Source organism: Thamnophis elegans, chromosome 5 (genome assembly GCF_009769535.1).
Source record: "Thamnophis elegans isolate rThaEle1 chromosome 5, rThaEle1.pri, whole genome shotgun sequence".
NCBI classification, from domain to species: Eukaryota; Metazoa; Chordata; class Lepidosauria; order Squamata; family Colubridae; genus Thamnophis; species Thamnophis elegans.
The window spans coordinates 79,261,731-79,278,955 of record NC_045545.1 but is presented as its reverse complement, the minus strand read 5'-3'; the positions used below and the strand labels follow the sequence as shown (position 1 = coordinate 79,278,955).

The 17,225-nt window shown below is 40.4% G+C and overlaps 1 protein-coding gene across 1 annotated transcript in view; it reads right to left on the bottom strand.

Annotated features, from left to right (window-relative positions):
* Positions 1-15,303, bottom strand: part of PTPN1 (protein tyrosine phosphatase non-receptor type 1) — a 105,475-nt gene extending 90,172 nt beyond the window's left edge. The window contains exon 1 of the mRNA XM_032218085.1: positions 15,077-15,303. Coding sequence (XP_032073976.1) covers positions 15,077-15,139 — 63 coding nt within the window. The 5' untranslated portion in view covers positions 15,140-15,303. The remainder of the gene's footprint in view (positions 1-15,076) is intronic.
* Positions 15,304-17,225: the final 1,922 nt, after the last annotated feature.

Genomic DNA, 17,225 nt, shown 5'->3' with positions numbered 1-17,225 from the left:
TAGATCATAAAAATTGTTGTCTAACTGCCAGTTTTCAAAATCATTGTACCTATTTATGTACTACCAATATCTTGCCTTGCAAACCATTATGTATAGAAAACCTTCTTATTTAATCTAATGAGCATCATTGCAGATTCATCCTTTATTTGATTTTGTATTTAAATATAGTCCTTAATTTACAACTGGCCATTCAGAGTTATGTTAGCCTCAGAAAGGGTGCTTTATGGCTCATAAGCACTTCCGGCTGTCACAAAATGTTCCTCCCTCTGCTCACATTTACAACTGGTTGTGCAGCATTCTGTGGTCATATGACCACAATTTGCTACCTTTTTTTGCCAGATGCCCATTCAGGAGAATGGATTTTATAATGCAGCAGGTTCCAAGAAAGGAGAGAACACAATCTAAGAAAAAAGATCAGGCTCTGCAAGGAGACCCAGCCAATCCACCCTTGGGCCTCTCCATATAGTACAGAGGCCATGTGACACCATCCCAGAAGCAGACACCATTTTGGATTGGCAGGTATGGGAGGCGGAGTTAAATGCATCATCAGTTTAGAGTCCTTACATTGCCACAAACGATCCAACCCCAGCCCACCCACCCCCAAAATTTATTGACCCATATCTAGTGCCAATTTTGTGCTGACAATTAGTTGTCTAGATTCTTCTGTATATGCTTGAATAAATCTTCTATGGTACAACTTAATCCTTTGTACATAATACATACTAGCTTTCCATAGAAAGTCTCAAATATGCATCTTGTAGAAAAACTTTGTCCATAAGAATTTTAATTTGCAGTCTGAACGTAGCATGGCGGAAGTACAGGTTTACTATACATTAGTCCTTGACTTACAACCACAATTAAGCCCAAAATTTTGGTTGCTAAACAAGACAGTTGTTAAGTGAATTTTGCCCCATTTTAAGACCTTTCTTGTCCAGTTATTAAGATAATATGTTAAGTTGGTAACATGATTGTTAAGTGAACTTAGCTTTCCCATTGACCTTGATTGTCAGAAGGTCACCAAAGACAATCTTATGAACCTGGGACACTGCAACTGTGATAAATATGAGCCAGTTGCCAATGTAAGAATTTTGATCATGTAACCATGGGGAACGCTACAACGGTTGTAAGTGTGAAGAACAGTCATATGTTACTTTTTTTTAGTACAGTTGTAACTTCGTATGGTCACTTAATGTACCGTTAACTTAAGCACTATCTGTGTCATCTGTTTTTCTGAGAATTATACCCATTTAATTCCAGAGAAACGGTGAATTATTAGAACATTTTCTGAGATGTTGATACAAGCTATGAAACAGATTGTATTCTTTGCCTTTGTCCTGGGCATCCATCCCAAACTCTTATGCCCTGAAGAATTTGTGGCAAACCATCTGGTACCCAAATGCCAAAGTACTTCCAACAAGAACTCCCTGTCACAGCCATCCCTGTCACACTATGTATGACAAAGTAAGTCAAACTCGGAATATTTCATTCTTTTTAGAAAAAAAATCCTCTCTTTCATATTTTCGTTGTTGCAAATAATCCTAAATTTTGTTAGATCGCATCGTTAAAATTCAAGTGTACTTTACTAGATAACTTTGTAATCAACTATAGGTGCTTCTTGCTTAACAAGTGGGAGTTACAATAACCTCCCATAAGCTACAGATAGTCCTTGACTTACAACAGTTCATTCAGTGACTGTTTGCAGTTACAACGGCACTGAAAAAAATGACTTATGACCATTTATTCACACTTCTGACCATTACAATATCCCCATGGTCACGTGTTCAAAATTCAAACTAACTCAGGTTTATGACCTGTTGCAGTGTCCCAGGGTCATGTGATCCCCTTCTGCGACTTTCTGATAAGCAAAGTCAAGGGGAAGCCAGATTCACTTAACAACCATGCTACTTAATTTAAAATCTGCAGGGATTCAATTAAAAACTGTGGCAAGGAAAGACATAAAATAGAGCGAAATTCACTTAACAACTGTCTCGCTTAGCAAACGAAATTTTGGGCTCTATTATGGTCGTATGTTGAGGACTACCTGTACTTAGGATCTGGCTCTAGAATTCTGATGCCTCTACACATTCCCCACCCCCGAGTCACATGACTGCATTTCAGGCGCTTGGCAACCAGCTCACCTTTACTGCGGTTTGCAAGGTTCTGCAGTCACATGATCATGATTTACAGCAGGAGTGGGGGAACTATGGCCCCTGTGTAAGTTGTGGACTTCAGCTCCCAGAATTCCTGAGCCAGCCATGCTAGCTCAGGAATTCTGGGAGTTGAAGTCCACTGGTCATAAAGGGGCCATAGTTTTCCCACCCCTGATTTGTAGCATTTTTTGCTGGTGAGGAACAAAAAGTGCTCACACTGATTCACAAACAGCAGTGTTTGCATAACAACCACTGCAAAAGAAGTTGTTCATTTGGATTCAGTCACATGGGTGCCTCAACTTATGACTATCATGACTTATGACAGAGGTTCCAGCTTCATTATAGTTGTAAGTTGACAACTACTTGTATTTCCAAAGTTCATACAATTAGAAGGGAGAAAAATCGAATTGCTTTTATATGCTATTGCCTGGAATATAAGCACCATTTCTGAAGAATGATAATATCATGATTCTGTTGTTCAAATGACAGCCACTAGAGCAGGAAAAGACAAACCCTTTAAACTGATAGATATATCACTAACCCCCCATTGCTCAACCCACCCACCCCAATTCCAATTTTTTGAATAAGACAAATCTATAATTACATTATAGCTTTGTCTGCTCAAAAACTGCCATAATGGATATAACCATTCAAAAACTTAATACCAAACTCCTAAACTGAGTTTCACAAAGCAGAAATAATACTCAGTACTCATACTCAGCTAAACCAAAATCAAACTAATCATTTTATGGTCAGCATCCTGTACAAACTCACATGGCGTTTTTAGCAAAGCAGAGTTTCTTGGCATAACATCCATTCATTCTGACTACCATATTTTTCGGAGTATAAGACACACCGTTTTCCCTCAAAAAAGAGGCTGAAAATCTGGGTGCGTCTTATACACTGAATACAGCATTTTTTGCCTTCCAAAATCCTGCCCCCTTCAACAAAATGGCCGTGCAAAACCTCTAGGAAGCTTTTAGAGAGCTCCTGGGTGCGAGGGAGGGCAGAAATGAGCAAAAAATAGCCCAATTTTTGCTCAATTTTAACCTCCCCCCCCCGGTCCCCAGGAACACTCTATAAGCTTCCTAAGGGCTACCCATGCCCTTTTTTAAAAAACAAAAAACAGGCCCATTTAAAAAAAATGATCCGTTTTTTCTCATTTTTGCCCCCCCCCCCCTCCCAAGGAACACTCTGCAATTCCCCTAAAGGCTATTCATGCCTTTTTGTGAAAAATGGCCCGGTTTGGGGAGGTTTGCAGAGTGCAAAAACTTTTTTTGATTTGCCTCTTCAAAATCTTGGTGCATCTTATACTCCGGTGCATCTTATACTCTGAAAAATATGGTATTTCCTGTGACCTTTTTTGATGCAATTTCGTTATATGTCTGCTCCAGGGGTGGTGGAGCTGCCCTACTACTTACCTTCAGACAGTTGCAGCTAGACCTCATACACCCTAACACCTGCCTTGCTAACCCTTTTCTTCTGTAGCTGGTAAGACCAGAAAAGCTTTCCTGAAGGCCTCTGCAGCCAATAATAGTAACAACAATAATAACTGTTATTGGCTGCAGAGGCCTTCAGGAAAGCCTTGGCGGCCACAGAAAAAGTTTCTGAAGGCATTTGACAGTGAAAAGGAGGCTAGGGGTGACACGCACAAGTGAGGTGAGTCAGTGGCCTACCCCCCTCAAAAATAAGACCTAGTGCCTTTTTTGGTGGCAAAAAATAAGACAGGGTCTTATTTTCGGGGTAACACAGTAACACCGATTGTCATCTTTTACTAATAATTTTTTTAAAAAAACTTCTTCTGTCATTCAATTCTACAGAAGCCTCTCAAAAGTTTTCATACCCCATCTGAATGCATTCAGTGTCTCCTAGAAAGCTGCTTGCTCCACCATTTATGATCTCTCCTCAATCTTCTAACCCTTTTAGAAGCCATAGCACGAGGAGAGGGAGCAGTTGGAAATTTCCTGGTAACAATTTAAAGCCTACATTTCTAAACTAAAAATAAGGAAGTGTGTGGGCCATTATGTTTTGACAAAATTTACAGCTTGTTCTTGGTACTGGTCCACAAACATTCAGCTAGTAATATGTGACAAGTTAAGTACTCTAGGAACCACCCCCCCCCCGATTAAAATAATTTTTATTCTTAATATTAAAAAAGCAGCATGATAGAATATTTCCCCAAAGAAGAGAAACATGTTCTTAAAGGCAGAAAGCAGCCCCAGTCTTCATGCCATAGGAAAACAACCTGAAACAGAAGAGACTGATCTTTTGGAATGGAGATTTGGTATCTATTCAGAAAGACTGGACCAATCTATTCATAAACAAAACGCCTTCAGCCACAAGCTCCCACAGAAGGCTGAAGCTGATGGGATTAAGAATTTACATTTCCACACGCAAATTCTAAGGACAGGGCATGAGCTTTAGGACATAATAGAATTTACCCATCACTATTAGAATAGCAAAAGAAGCAAGGCTCAGTACATTGCACAACCCCCTGGAGCATCTCAATCACCAAACCCTAGAATACAAATCCATCCACTCAGCCATTTTGTCAACCACCTCAGAAACATGTTGCTGTCACTGAAGTTTCTGGAAAACCAAATAAACAGAGACCGTCTTTATTGTAACCAGCCTACATTTTATTTCCAGTAGTTTTTCTTCTCCTGGCTTGGAACCAGACTGTATTTTAATTCCAACAGTTTCATTGCTGGGTCAAAAAAACTTTTGTATAATGAAAGATGTTTTACTTTCTTCACGTATTATAATACAACCATGCTTGTTTGACCATGCTTTGCTGAGTCAGCAGTAATTAGCTAGGTTTGTAGCTCAGCGGTAGTGTAAGTAACTTAGTAACTTAGCACAGCAGTATGCAACATTCAACATTCAATTTCTTTTTCAGCCACTTCAGACCATCATCAGTTGGGGGGTGGGGAGGCAGTGGGGATTTCTTTCCTATTAGGGGATGTGTTTACATTTTATAGGGTCATTTAAGCTTTTTTAATTTACTTCCTGCTGAAAATCAGCAGGAAATTGTGCTGCCAGTATAATTAGCTTCCCAATTCAGTGTTATGATAGGGTAGGGTGGGGTGGGGAAGATTTTGAGCTACCAAAAGAGTGTCTTGGAAACAGATTTCATTTTGACAACCAATTTGTTGCCTTCCCTTCATTTTTTGGGAACAAAAAATCAACATCCACAAACATATTTGAAAAGACTCACTGGCAAAAATACAACTTTAAAACATTTGTGCACAACTGCCCACAACTGTTGCTTGATGTCAAAATTACACATAAATATATACGCCCAGTAGTTTCATTTTCAAACTTTTGCAAAGCTACCTTTAGAAAGTGTTCTGCAATAGTAAGACTGAAAGCTTTATGACAAGCAATTCAGCCTTTATTTTAATTAAATCTAGGCCTTGGAGATAGAGGTGGTAAGATGATAATTATCTGCGTAAGAAGGAAAATGTCATCAGCAAACACATATTCACACAGACTGAAATTACAAATGTGCTCCACAGCTGGAACAAATTTGATTAAAAATTCATATATATAAAGGCAAAGAGGTCTTGGCTTAATTGTGATCAAGGCAGGAAAAGCCACCAGGGTTACATCAGGTTCTGCACTGCCAAAAATCAGATCTTCCTATCTGATCTGATACTCTAGTGAGGGCCTGTTGAGAGAGTCCTCCAAGTAGTATATAGCAGGCAGGTTAGGTTGCAAATTTTCTTAGTAATAGACCCTGTGTTGTGGAACACACTTTCCTTAGAAGTAAATTGAATCCCTTCCCTCCCTGTATTTTACTAAGCATTTTATTTTAGCATGCCATTGGTCCCAGTTGGTTGTGGGCATCTAACTCTTTATGTACAGGAAATCCTTGACTTAGAACAGCTCATTTAGTGACTGTTCAAAGTTACAACTGCACTGAAAAAAATGACTTATGACTGTTTTTCACCTTATGACCACTGCAAAATCTCCGTGCACGTTAGATTTAGATGCTTGGCAACTGACTCATATTTACAGTATGACGGTTACAGTGTCCTGGGGTCATGGACCCTTTTGCAACCTTCTGACAAGCAAAATCAATGGGGGAGCCAGATTCACTTAACAACTATGTTGTTTAACAACTGCAGTAATTCACATAACAACCGTGGCAAGAAAGGTCATAAACTGAGGAAAAGTTTCAAGTTTCAAGTTTAATTTTATTTATAGGCTGCCCAATCCCGGAGGACTCCGGGTGTCTTACAGAAAGGGGAAAGAAAAGAAAACAAAATAAAATAAAAATAAAATAGAGAAGTTAAAAAACAACACAGATACATTCATTTCAGTCGGGGCTGGACCTCAACAATGAGGTCAACAGCCCCAGGCCTGCCGGAATAGCCAGGTCTTGACAGCTTTTCTGAAGGCCATGAGAATGGGTGAGGTCCGGATTTCTGGGGGTAGTTCGTTCCAAAGGGTCGGGGCAGCCACAGAGAAGGCTCTCCTCTGGGGAGCCGCCAGCCGACATTGTCTGGCTAACGGCATCTGAAGGAGGCCCACCCTGTGGGATCTTACCGGCCATTGGGAGGAGTGTGGCAATAGGCGGTCTCGCAGGTATGCTGGTCCTAAGCCATGCAGGGCTTTAAAGGTAATAACCAACACCTTGAATTGCATCCGGAGACCAATAGGTAGCCAGTGCAGCTCGCGGAGGATAGGTGTGACATGGGTGTACCTAGGTACACCCAATATCGTTTGCGCGGCTGCATTTGGACTAGTTGCAGTCTCCGAACGCTTTTCAAGGGTAGCCCCATGTAGAGCGCGTTGCAATAATCCAGTAAGTGAGTAAACTCACTTAAAAGTCTCTCTCAGCAACAGAAATTTTGGGCTCAATTGTGGTCATAAAGCGAGGACAGCCTGTAATTGCATTGTATATTATTTTCAATTAATTTGATAACTTCTTTTTATTTTATTTTTGTTATGTTGTACATCGCTCAGAAGCTTAATTGATTGGGGAAATCTATCAATACTGTAAAGAAAGATATAAGGCAAATAAATGTTTCTCACACGAGATATAATAGAAAAATGGCTTACTACGATGTTGTTCTACCATCAAGAGCTCAATTAAGTTACTCAAAACTAGATAGATAATGTGCCATTAAGGCATTTTTGACCCCTAATAGTCACATTGATTTTCTCCATGATGATTTATCCCTAATCTTTTCTAACATAATGTATTTTTCGGAGTATAAGACACACCTTTTTCCTTCAAAAAAGAGGCTGAAAATCTGGGTGCATCTTATACACTGAATACAGCATTTTTTGCTCCCCAAAACTCCGCCCCTTCACCAAAATGGCCCTGCAGAGCCTGTAGGAGGCTTCCAGAGAGCTCCTGCGGGCTGAGGAAGGCAGAAATGAGTGAAAAACAGGCCGTTTTTGCTCAATTCCCCCCCCCCCGCCCCCAGGAGTACTCTATAAGCGTCCATAAGGCTATTCATGCCCATTTTTCAGACCTGTTTTTTGCTCGTTTTTCCCCTCTCCTCAGGAGCACTCTACAAGCCTCCTAAGGGCTATCCATGCCCTTTCATTGAAAAAAAATATGGGCCCGTTTTCGCAAAAAAACGGGCAGTTTTTGGGAGGTTTGCAAAGTGCAATTTTTTTTAAAAAAAAACTTTTTTTAATTTACCTCTTCAAAACCTTGGTACATTTTATACTCTGGAAAATACGGTAATTTGTGTACTTATGCCATTTCATTTAGTGACTTCATTTGAAGTTACAATGGCACTGAAAAAGGTGACTTATAGCCAGCCATCACACTTTACAACTGTCACAGCATTCATACAGTCATGTGATCAAAACCGAGTGTTCCCATATGGTCAAGTGATCAAAATTGAGAGCTCAGCAACTGGCGTGCATTTATGACAGTTGCAGTATCCTCCTTCATTTAAGTATTAGAGTGATTCGCTTAACAACCATAGCAAAAAAAAAAACCAGTCATAAAATCAGGTGTAACTATTAACAGCCACCTTGTTTAGCAACAGAAATGTTGGTCCCAATTATAGTTATTGGTCCCAATTATAGTTATAAATTGAGGATTCCCTGTAATTATTCACCTCCTTTCTCCCTTTCACAGCAACTGAGCCTTCTCCAAAGAGCTGGGCCTTCACATTGCCAAGAGAGCTCACCGATCAGATAAAATTATTTTGAGGCTGAAGGAGTTGCCTTGTCTTTGTTAAACCAGAAATTACAAAACTGCTCTTCCCTTTTTGCTCCCTGGCAGACAGTTCGTAAAACACGCTATCCAACTAAGAGAAAGTAGTTATACCAGTTGGCAGTCCTTAATGCTCTGACCCCCCTCACAAATTCATCCACTCCCATTGAAAAACTAAATTAGTAGCTATCTGCCACATCCAAGCTAATTTGCCACTTGGAGAAGCAGGAGGCAGAGCCTTGCAGGTATTCAAGAAGTCCAACAAGAAAAACAGCTGGCTGCTTCTATTCTTTTAAGGCAAAGCAGCATGAAAACTAAAAAGGCCATGCCTTGAGCTCATTTAAACTAGAGAAAGGAAGCCTTTTGTTATGAAGCATGCACTATGATTAGGTGTACTACGGCTACATGAGGGGGGGGGGAACACGTCATGTAAACAGATTAATAAAGGAAAGAGTGATCATAATAGGAGAACAGGGACAACTCTAAGCGACATAGCCTTATAATTAAATATCAGGAAATGCATCAATAGATAGCTCAATAGATGGGAAAGGGAAAACTACGGTAAATAGGATTGCCGATGTTTCTATCCAAGTACTCCCTGCAAGATTATAGTTGATGGAATGAGAGGAAATAAAACAGACTATATTGAACTTGCAATGCTTGGGGGCCACTGTGAACCTGGCCCAGGTGGGATTCACAGAGAAAATATTTAGCCATATTCTTCAAAGGCTAGAAGAGACCTCATTTTTATTCCTGACCCAAGTTCAAAATGTCCATGCTAGAATAAATATACACGCTTTTCAAGGATTTGCAAGAATCGTAGCCTTCCAAGATTTCTCTACTGTGCTTTTAGTAAGAGAGAGAGAGAGAGAGAAAGAGAGAGAGAGAGAGAGAGAGAGAGAGAGAGAGAGAGAGAGAGAGAGAGAGAGAGAGAACGAGAACGAACTGCAGCTTGCTAGCACATTAAGGAGTGATATTATGCAAAGCACATAAAAATTCCAGGAACAGAGCAACCACCTTGACCTAATTTCTTATGTTTCGCTGATACAGTACAGATTTCCAGCCAAATTCGGTACAGATACAGTAAGAGAACAAAATTAAGAAAGAACTGCTAAGCTACCTTAGTCATTGACATTTCAAGACCAGATTAGCAAATATCCTGTTTCTCCAACTTTCAATAATGCTTAGCATACTAAAGAGCATCCCCCTTCCCCTCCCTAGAAACCCCCCCCCCCCCCCGCACACAATTTGAGATCTCTTTTTGTTCAGTGGATATGCCGGGCTCTGAAAACTATCAATCAAACTCTACTGAAATCAGCAGTTTTGCAAATGCCTAGAATGGCATGCTTAATTTGTAATTTGATGATGTATGCACTATTATTTCACCAAGCCTTACAGAAGATCTTTTTCAATATTTCCTAACATGATCATAAGGAAAAAGAAATGGCATAGGCAACTTTTCCAGTCTCCAAAATCCCATGGCAAGGGATAAATTCATTCATCTCCTCTATAGGGTGAATATTGGCTCAGACTAATTTCATATATTGATTTAGCCTTGCAGCATATGAACTAAAATGCCATCAATAGCCATTAAAACAGATCTTACAAAACTCCATGCTAAAAGGAGGTCCCTTTTATAAAGTCGGGGAAAACATGCCTTCTGTAGAGATTTTATTATTGACTCACCAAAATCCCCAAGCAGTCAAATGTGGGCCTTTAATAGGTACATACACACAAAAATAATAAAATAATAACATCTGACAACTTTGGGAAGGTCTAGATAGGTGGATAAAAATGCCAATGCAAACATGTGGTTGACTATCTGAATAATAATTATAATAATAATTCCACTGGGAACATCAGGTTCAGAAGGTTTTAGAGAATGAGAAAGTCAAGATCCTGTGGGACTTCAGAATCCAGACTGACAGGCACTTGGCCCACAACACACCTGACATAACAATAGTTGAAAAGAAAAAAGTATGGTTCATTGACTTTTCAATACCTGGAGATGTACGAATTAAAGATAAACAGCAAGAAAAAATCACAAAGTACCGGGACTTGCAAATTGAAGTTGAGCAACTGTGGAAAAAGAAATTGTGTGTTGTCCCGATTGTAATTGGAGACCTTGGAGCAATACCCAAAGGGCTACCTCGCTATTTGGAAATTTTAAATTTATCAGACTTGAACATTCTGATTCGACAAAAACCCACCCTATTCGGAACAGCTTATCCTCTGATGTTACCTTAACAGTTCCTAGGCCCTTGGTTAGGACTTGAGCTGTTGAGCTACCAACCAGCCCCAAAGGCTGTGAATCTCACAAAAGATTAACATAATAATAATAATAATAATAATAATAATAATAATAATAATAATAATTATTATTATTATTATTATTATTTGGAAACAAACCAGTTAATGTACAGCGCAGCTGTAATAGTCACTAATGAACTAGGCATTAAAATTAAAGTACCTAGTCACACAACAGAAAAAGCATCAAAGCCAAAGTGGAAAATCCGTCTGGAACAAAAAATCAAAAAATTAAGGGCAGATGCTAGTAACTTAAAGAACATGCATGAGCAACGGCTTAAAAACAACAAAATCATAGATCGGCTAATCAGAAGATATAGATTGGATACAAGAAACATCAATGAAGCTGTAGAGATTGTAAAACAGCAGATAACAGCAACAGCTAGAAAAATTGAAAGATATGAGGCACGAATCATCCAATATAAACAAAATCAGCAATTTCGATCAGACCAACGGCGTTTTTATCAAAGTCTTAATGTGAATGGTGACACCAAAAGTGAAAAACCAGAAAAGCAGGCCACAGTTGAATTCTGGAAAGAATTGTGGGAAAATGCAAAGGACTACAACAAGGAAGCAAAGTGGATACATGACTTTGAGAAAAGCATTGGCAACAAACAAATGCAAGTATTAGAAATAACAACTGAGATGATCAAAAATTGAGTTAAAAAGGTAAAGAATTGGACATCACCTGGAAAGGACCAATTACATGGTTTCTGGCTCAAATATCTGACCAGTTTACATGCAATATTGGCCAGGCAACTGAATGAAATTTTACAAAAGGGCCAAATTGATGAATGGTTGACAACTGGAAAAACATACTTGATTCAGAAAGATCCAACTAAAGGAACAACACCTGAAAACTATAGACCAATAACATGCTTACCAACAACCTTCAAATTACTCACAGGCATTATTGCAGATAACATGATGGATTATTTGGAAACAAACAACATCTTGCCAGTAGAGCAAAAAGGCAACAAAAGAAGGAGCAGGGGCACAAAAGATCAGCTTCTAATTGATAAAATGATATTAGAAAATTGTAAGAACAGAAAAACGAACTTGAATATGGTCTGGATTGATTACAAAAAGGCATTTGACTCACTGCCACATAGTTGGATCATAAAATGCTTAGAAACAACTGGCATTAGCAAAAATATTACATCCTTTACTGAAAAGGCAATGAAACAATGGAGAACTGAGTTGGCAGTAGGGAATGAGAGCTACGGAATGGTTAATATCAAGCGAGGAATTTTCCAGGGTGATTCACTTTCACCTCTTCTCTTCATCATCGCAATGATCCCACTATCAGTAATCTTAAAAAAATGAAATTAGGCTACCAAACAGCCAAAAAAGCTGAAAAAATTTCGCATTTACTATATATGGATGATTTGAAACTCTATGGAAAGTCAGAAATAGAAATCCAATCATTGACAAATACAGTCCGAGTATTCAGCATCGATATTTCAATGCAGTTTGGCATGGAAAAATGCGCCACTGTATCCATAAAAAGGGGCAAAATCACTGCATCTGAGGGAATTGAAATGCCCAATGGCCAACTAATTAAATGCAAAGAAAATGAAGCCTACAAATACTTAGGCATTCTGCAGTTGGATAACATCAAGCATGGAGAAGTAAAAACTATTGTCAGGCGAGAGTACACCAACAGAGTTAGGAAAATTTTGAAATCTAAATTGAATGGTGGAAATACAATCAAGGCCATAAATACCTGGGCAATACCAGTTATAAGATACACAGCTGGCATAGTTAACTGGACACAAGCTGATTTGGACCTTTTGGACCGAAAAACCAGGAAACTAATGACAATGCACTACAGTTTACATCCACGTGGTGATACTGATAGACTATATCTGCCCCGAAAATCAGGTGGCAGAGGATTATTACAAGTGAAGCAAACAGTTGAAGAAGAAAAACATGCACTGGCTGATTATTTAAAAGACACTCAAGAACATCTATTAATCGAAGTAAAGAACAAAAATCTACTGAAGGCCCAACAGACAAAACAAGAATACAGAAAAGATGTGATAAAATCAAGAATGGAGAGTTGGCAGAACAAAGCACTGCATGGTCAATTTCTGGAAAAAATAAAAGATAAAGTGGACAGTGAACAAACTTGGTTATGGTTAAAAACAGGTACATTAAAGAAAGAAACAGAGTCACTAATCCTGGCTGCGCAAGAACAAGCTATCCGCACAAATGCCATTAAGGCCAAAATCGAAAAATCCTCTGATGATGCCAAATGCAGACTTTGCAAAGAAGCTGATGAAACTGTTGATCACATACTCAGCTGCTGTAAAAAAATCGCGCAGACTGATTATAAATTGCGGCACAATTCAGTAGCACAAATGATCCATTGGAATTTGTGCAAAAATTATAATATTAAAACAGCAACAAACTGGTGGGAACATCAGCCTGAAAAAGTCACCGAAAATCAGATGGTCAAGATCTTGTGGGATTTCCGTATACAAACCGACAAAATACTGGCGCATAATACACCAGACATCACACTGGTTGAGAAAAATAAGGTCACAATCATAGACATCGCAATACCAGGTGATAGCAGGGTCGCCGAGAAGGAACATGAAAAAATCGCAAGATACCAGGACTTAAAAATCGAAATTCAACGACTATGGCACAAACCAGCAGTGGTAATTCCAGTGGTAATTGGCACACTGGGTGCTATTCCAAAAGCACTGGAATTACATTTAAAACAGTTAAAAATTGACAAAATCACCATCAGTCAAATGCAAAAAGCCGCACTGCTTGGATCTGCACGCATATTACGAAAATACGTTACGACGTCCTAGGCCCCTGGGTGGGGCCCGACTAGTAACCAATGCCAAATCCGGCGAAACAACTGGCCGCTGTGATACAATTGTACAACAACAACAACAATAATAATAGTAGCAGCAGCAGTAGTAGTAAGTGCCATCTAAGCTCAACATAATAAGACCAGGTCCTTTCTTAAGACTTTCACCCCAAGAAACAATATATCCATTTGATGTTCTTGTCCATTTAAACGTATGTTTTATTTCTATTTATTTATCAAATTTATATAGCCAGCCAAAAGGCTATATCTCAACAAAAGTTACTTTGGGTGGTAGACATAATGAGATAAAACAATGTTAAGTTGCTAAATTGACAGCGCTTCATTAAATGTATTGATCCTTTCTAATCCATGGGACACAAGTGTTCACTCTTAATCCAAAAATCTATTTAATGGGCCTTTCTTCTATCCCATGCAACTTGTGAGATGCAGTTCAAAAACAAGCAAAATTATAACTTATCCAAGTCACTGTGTATGGTTCAGAACTCAATGTTTCACAATTAAGGACAAATTGCAAAGACTACTAGAAACAAAGAAAAAAAATACTTTCGCTTTTCGTGAAAGCCTGTCAGAAAACATCTGCAGGTTGGAAAAATAAATAAATAAATAAAACAAAAAGCACATTTAGACATGGTTTCCACACTGTCCAGGCAACACGTGTGAGTATCTATAAGGTGAGTATCTATAAGAGATCACAACTTTTAAGCAGCAGCTGCCTTCCTTGGTAGGCAACAAATCAGATAGGGATTAAGGAGATCAGGTTTTTCCTTCCCCACAAAAAAAAGTGTGTGGGAGAAATAATGAGCCTTACTGGCTTTCCAGTAAGGAAACAAACAAGGACCCCTTCATATAACTGCTCCAGGGCACTGCGCAAAAAAAGACTCTTAATTAAGAGATGCCCCAGGCAGATGGCAAGCAAACCTATCTTCAAGAGTCAGCTGATTTCCCTCCCTCCGGACACCTCATAGTGGGAGGGGGGCACACCCTTGAAAACCTAGGGTGTAGAAGGGACCGTGAAGGGATCAAGGGTAGACAAAGATAAAGAAGAGCCTCTTTAATTTCCACTGGGGATGGCCTGCAGATCTGCCCCCTCCTTTCTTTTAGCAGAGCATCTTAAGAAATTAACATGGGTTTCTTTACTTCCTTTGATCATGATTCAATCTTCGGCTCCCTCTTGTCTTGAGTGGGGGGGGGGGGGAGTACACATACACACAACTCCAGGGCGCGCACAATGCAAGTCATCCTCTCCCCGGCAAGCTTCACATGCAGGGAACGGGGTCATTTCAAAGGGAGTTGGGTGAGGGATGCAAGAAACGGACTCCCCAGTCCCAGCGTTGCGTGTAGTGGAGGGAGCCGTGCCAAGCCGCTCGCGGGAAAAAAGGAGAGAGAGCCCGGATCGCGAGTTGGGAGCCGACCGCGACGCGGTTACCAAGAGGGGTGAAGGCGAGAGCTTTTGTCCGAGGAGCGAGTGCGAGTCCCCGCGGAGGAGGCGTGGAGGGAAAAGAAGCTTGCTGGACCAGCGGACAAAGAAGCGGCCGCGTTTCGCTCCGTGCCGGGCAGGTCCCGGTGCATTTCTCCCACCTCGCTCACCTGGTAGATGGCGGCCCAGCTGTCCTCCTGATCCAGCCGCTGGAACTCCTTCTCGATCTCCATGCTGCGGGGAGGGGCTCAAGTTTGGCTGGCCCTCGGCCGCCGCCGCCGCCGCCGCTGCTGCTACCGCTGCTGTTCGGACGCCAGGGCGAGTCCCAGCCGCTGCCTGGAGCGCCGCCGCCGCCGCTGCCGCCGCCTCCGCGGCTCTTGCTGCCTGGTCGCTTCAGATAGCGCCTCCCCTTCCTTCTCGCTCCCTTCCAGCCCACACGGAAACTACGCAAGCAGCTTCTTAGCCTTCCGGCATGGTCCTCCCCGACTGGCAGAGAGGAAAGCTGCAGGAGGCTCTCTCGAGCGGTGCTGAGAGGGAGCGGGGCTTCGTAAGGATGAGAGGATGATCCGCTGTGATGCTTAGCTCCAGGCGCAGCGAGATCAAAGGGCCGATCAGAGTACTTCTGAGCCCCTAGAGTACTCAGAGCCCACTGTAACAACATTGCCAAAAAGGCACTAAGAGTTGTTAACCTAACCCTGCATAGCTTCTTCTCTAGCAACCAGGGCATGCAAAACATTTGCTAGACCAATTCCCGAATCACTGCACTGCATATGGGACATTAATACAATTGAGCAAGTCAACAACTGTAACTGATTAATAGTATTATTGTTTCTTACTCATTTTCTGCATTCTGCACAATATTACTTTCAGAAAAAGGAAAATAATGTGATTCTATCTATCTATCTACTGTATCTATCTACTGTATCTATCTATCTATCTATCTATCTATCTATCTATCTATCTATCTATCTATCTATCTATCTATCTATCTATCTATCTATCACCTACCTACATATCAAACTGAGCTGAAGTATAGACATAATCTTCCTATATCAATGAAGTGAATAACCCCATAATTTCAAATAGTAGTCAGCAAGAATATTAAAAAAATCTCCATTCCAAGTTACTGATATATGGGGTGCTAAAAGTACACATATCTTTTCCAATACCCTGTAACTTAATCCCTTTTTTCCCTTTTCAATAAAACTAACTTTGTGGCATGCCACTGAATATCTTTTTCCAGTTTTATGAGTATTGATGAGCACTTTGAATGTGCTTTTCAAACCAGCTATATATCTGTTACTGTAGTTCTTGTGTCATTCCAGACTACACTTAATTAACTTGCTGATGGGATTAACTTGTCATGAGATACTTTATCAAGTGTTTTGCTGAAGTTAAGATAGTTACAGTTTACACCCCCAATATGGTGAGGAAATTATCCATGAGATAAAGTTAGTCTGACAAGACTTATCTCTGAAAAATCCATGCTGGCATCTGGTAATCTTGGCACTGTTTTCAAGGCCCTTACAAACCAAGCACTTATGACTATAACCGTGTTGCTTGCATCTTTCAATTTATATTGTTTCCTAGTACGATTTGATAGCTTATTAGTAACCTTGACTATCACTAAGTATTATATCTTTTTATTCTTGATGAATGTATTTTATTCTCCTTATGTACACTGAGAGCATATGGACCAAAGACAAATTCCTTGTGTGTCCAATCACACTTGGCCAATAAAGAATTCTATTCTATTCTATTCTGATCCACCAGGAGTTGACATGCATTTGAATCTTTTTGGTGGCATTTTTTTTTCTTTCAAAAGGAGGGTGATTCTGCTGGCTTTAAAGAAGGCCATGATCCAGCCCCTCCTGAAGTAAATCATACTGGATCCAAGATCAAAACAATAGTCATCCAGTCTCAAATACAAGGAAGGTTGTTGAGAAAGTAGTCAAGCAGCTGCCTCAAACGTGACCCGACAAAAGCGTGAACGTCATAAGCGCGCCGACAACACCGCGGCGCTAAAACCGCGATGTCAAAAGCGCGCCGACAACAGCCTGCCGACAACAGCCCGCCGACAGAAGCGCGATTTAATTTAAGGTAAGGTTTACGGTTAGGTTTAGGGGTTTGTTTTAGGGTTAGGTTTAGGGTTAGGCTTAGGGTTAGGGTTAGGGTTAGGGTTAGGTTTAGGGTTCCGTTACAGCACGCTTCTGTCGGCGCGCTTTTGTCGGCGCGCTTTAGGGCTAATTAGTCGCTCATTCGTCGCGCGGTTTTGTCACCGCGCTTTAGTCACCGCGGTTTAGTCAGGCGCGCTTTTGT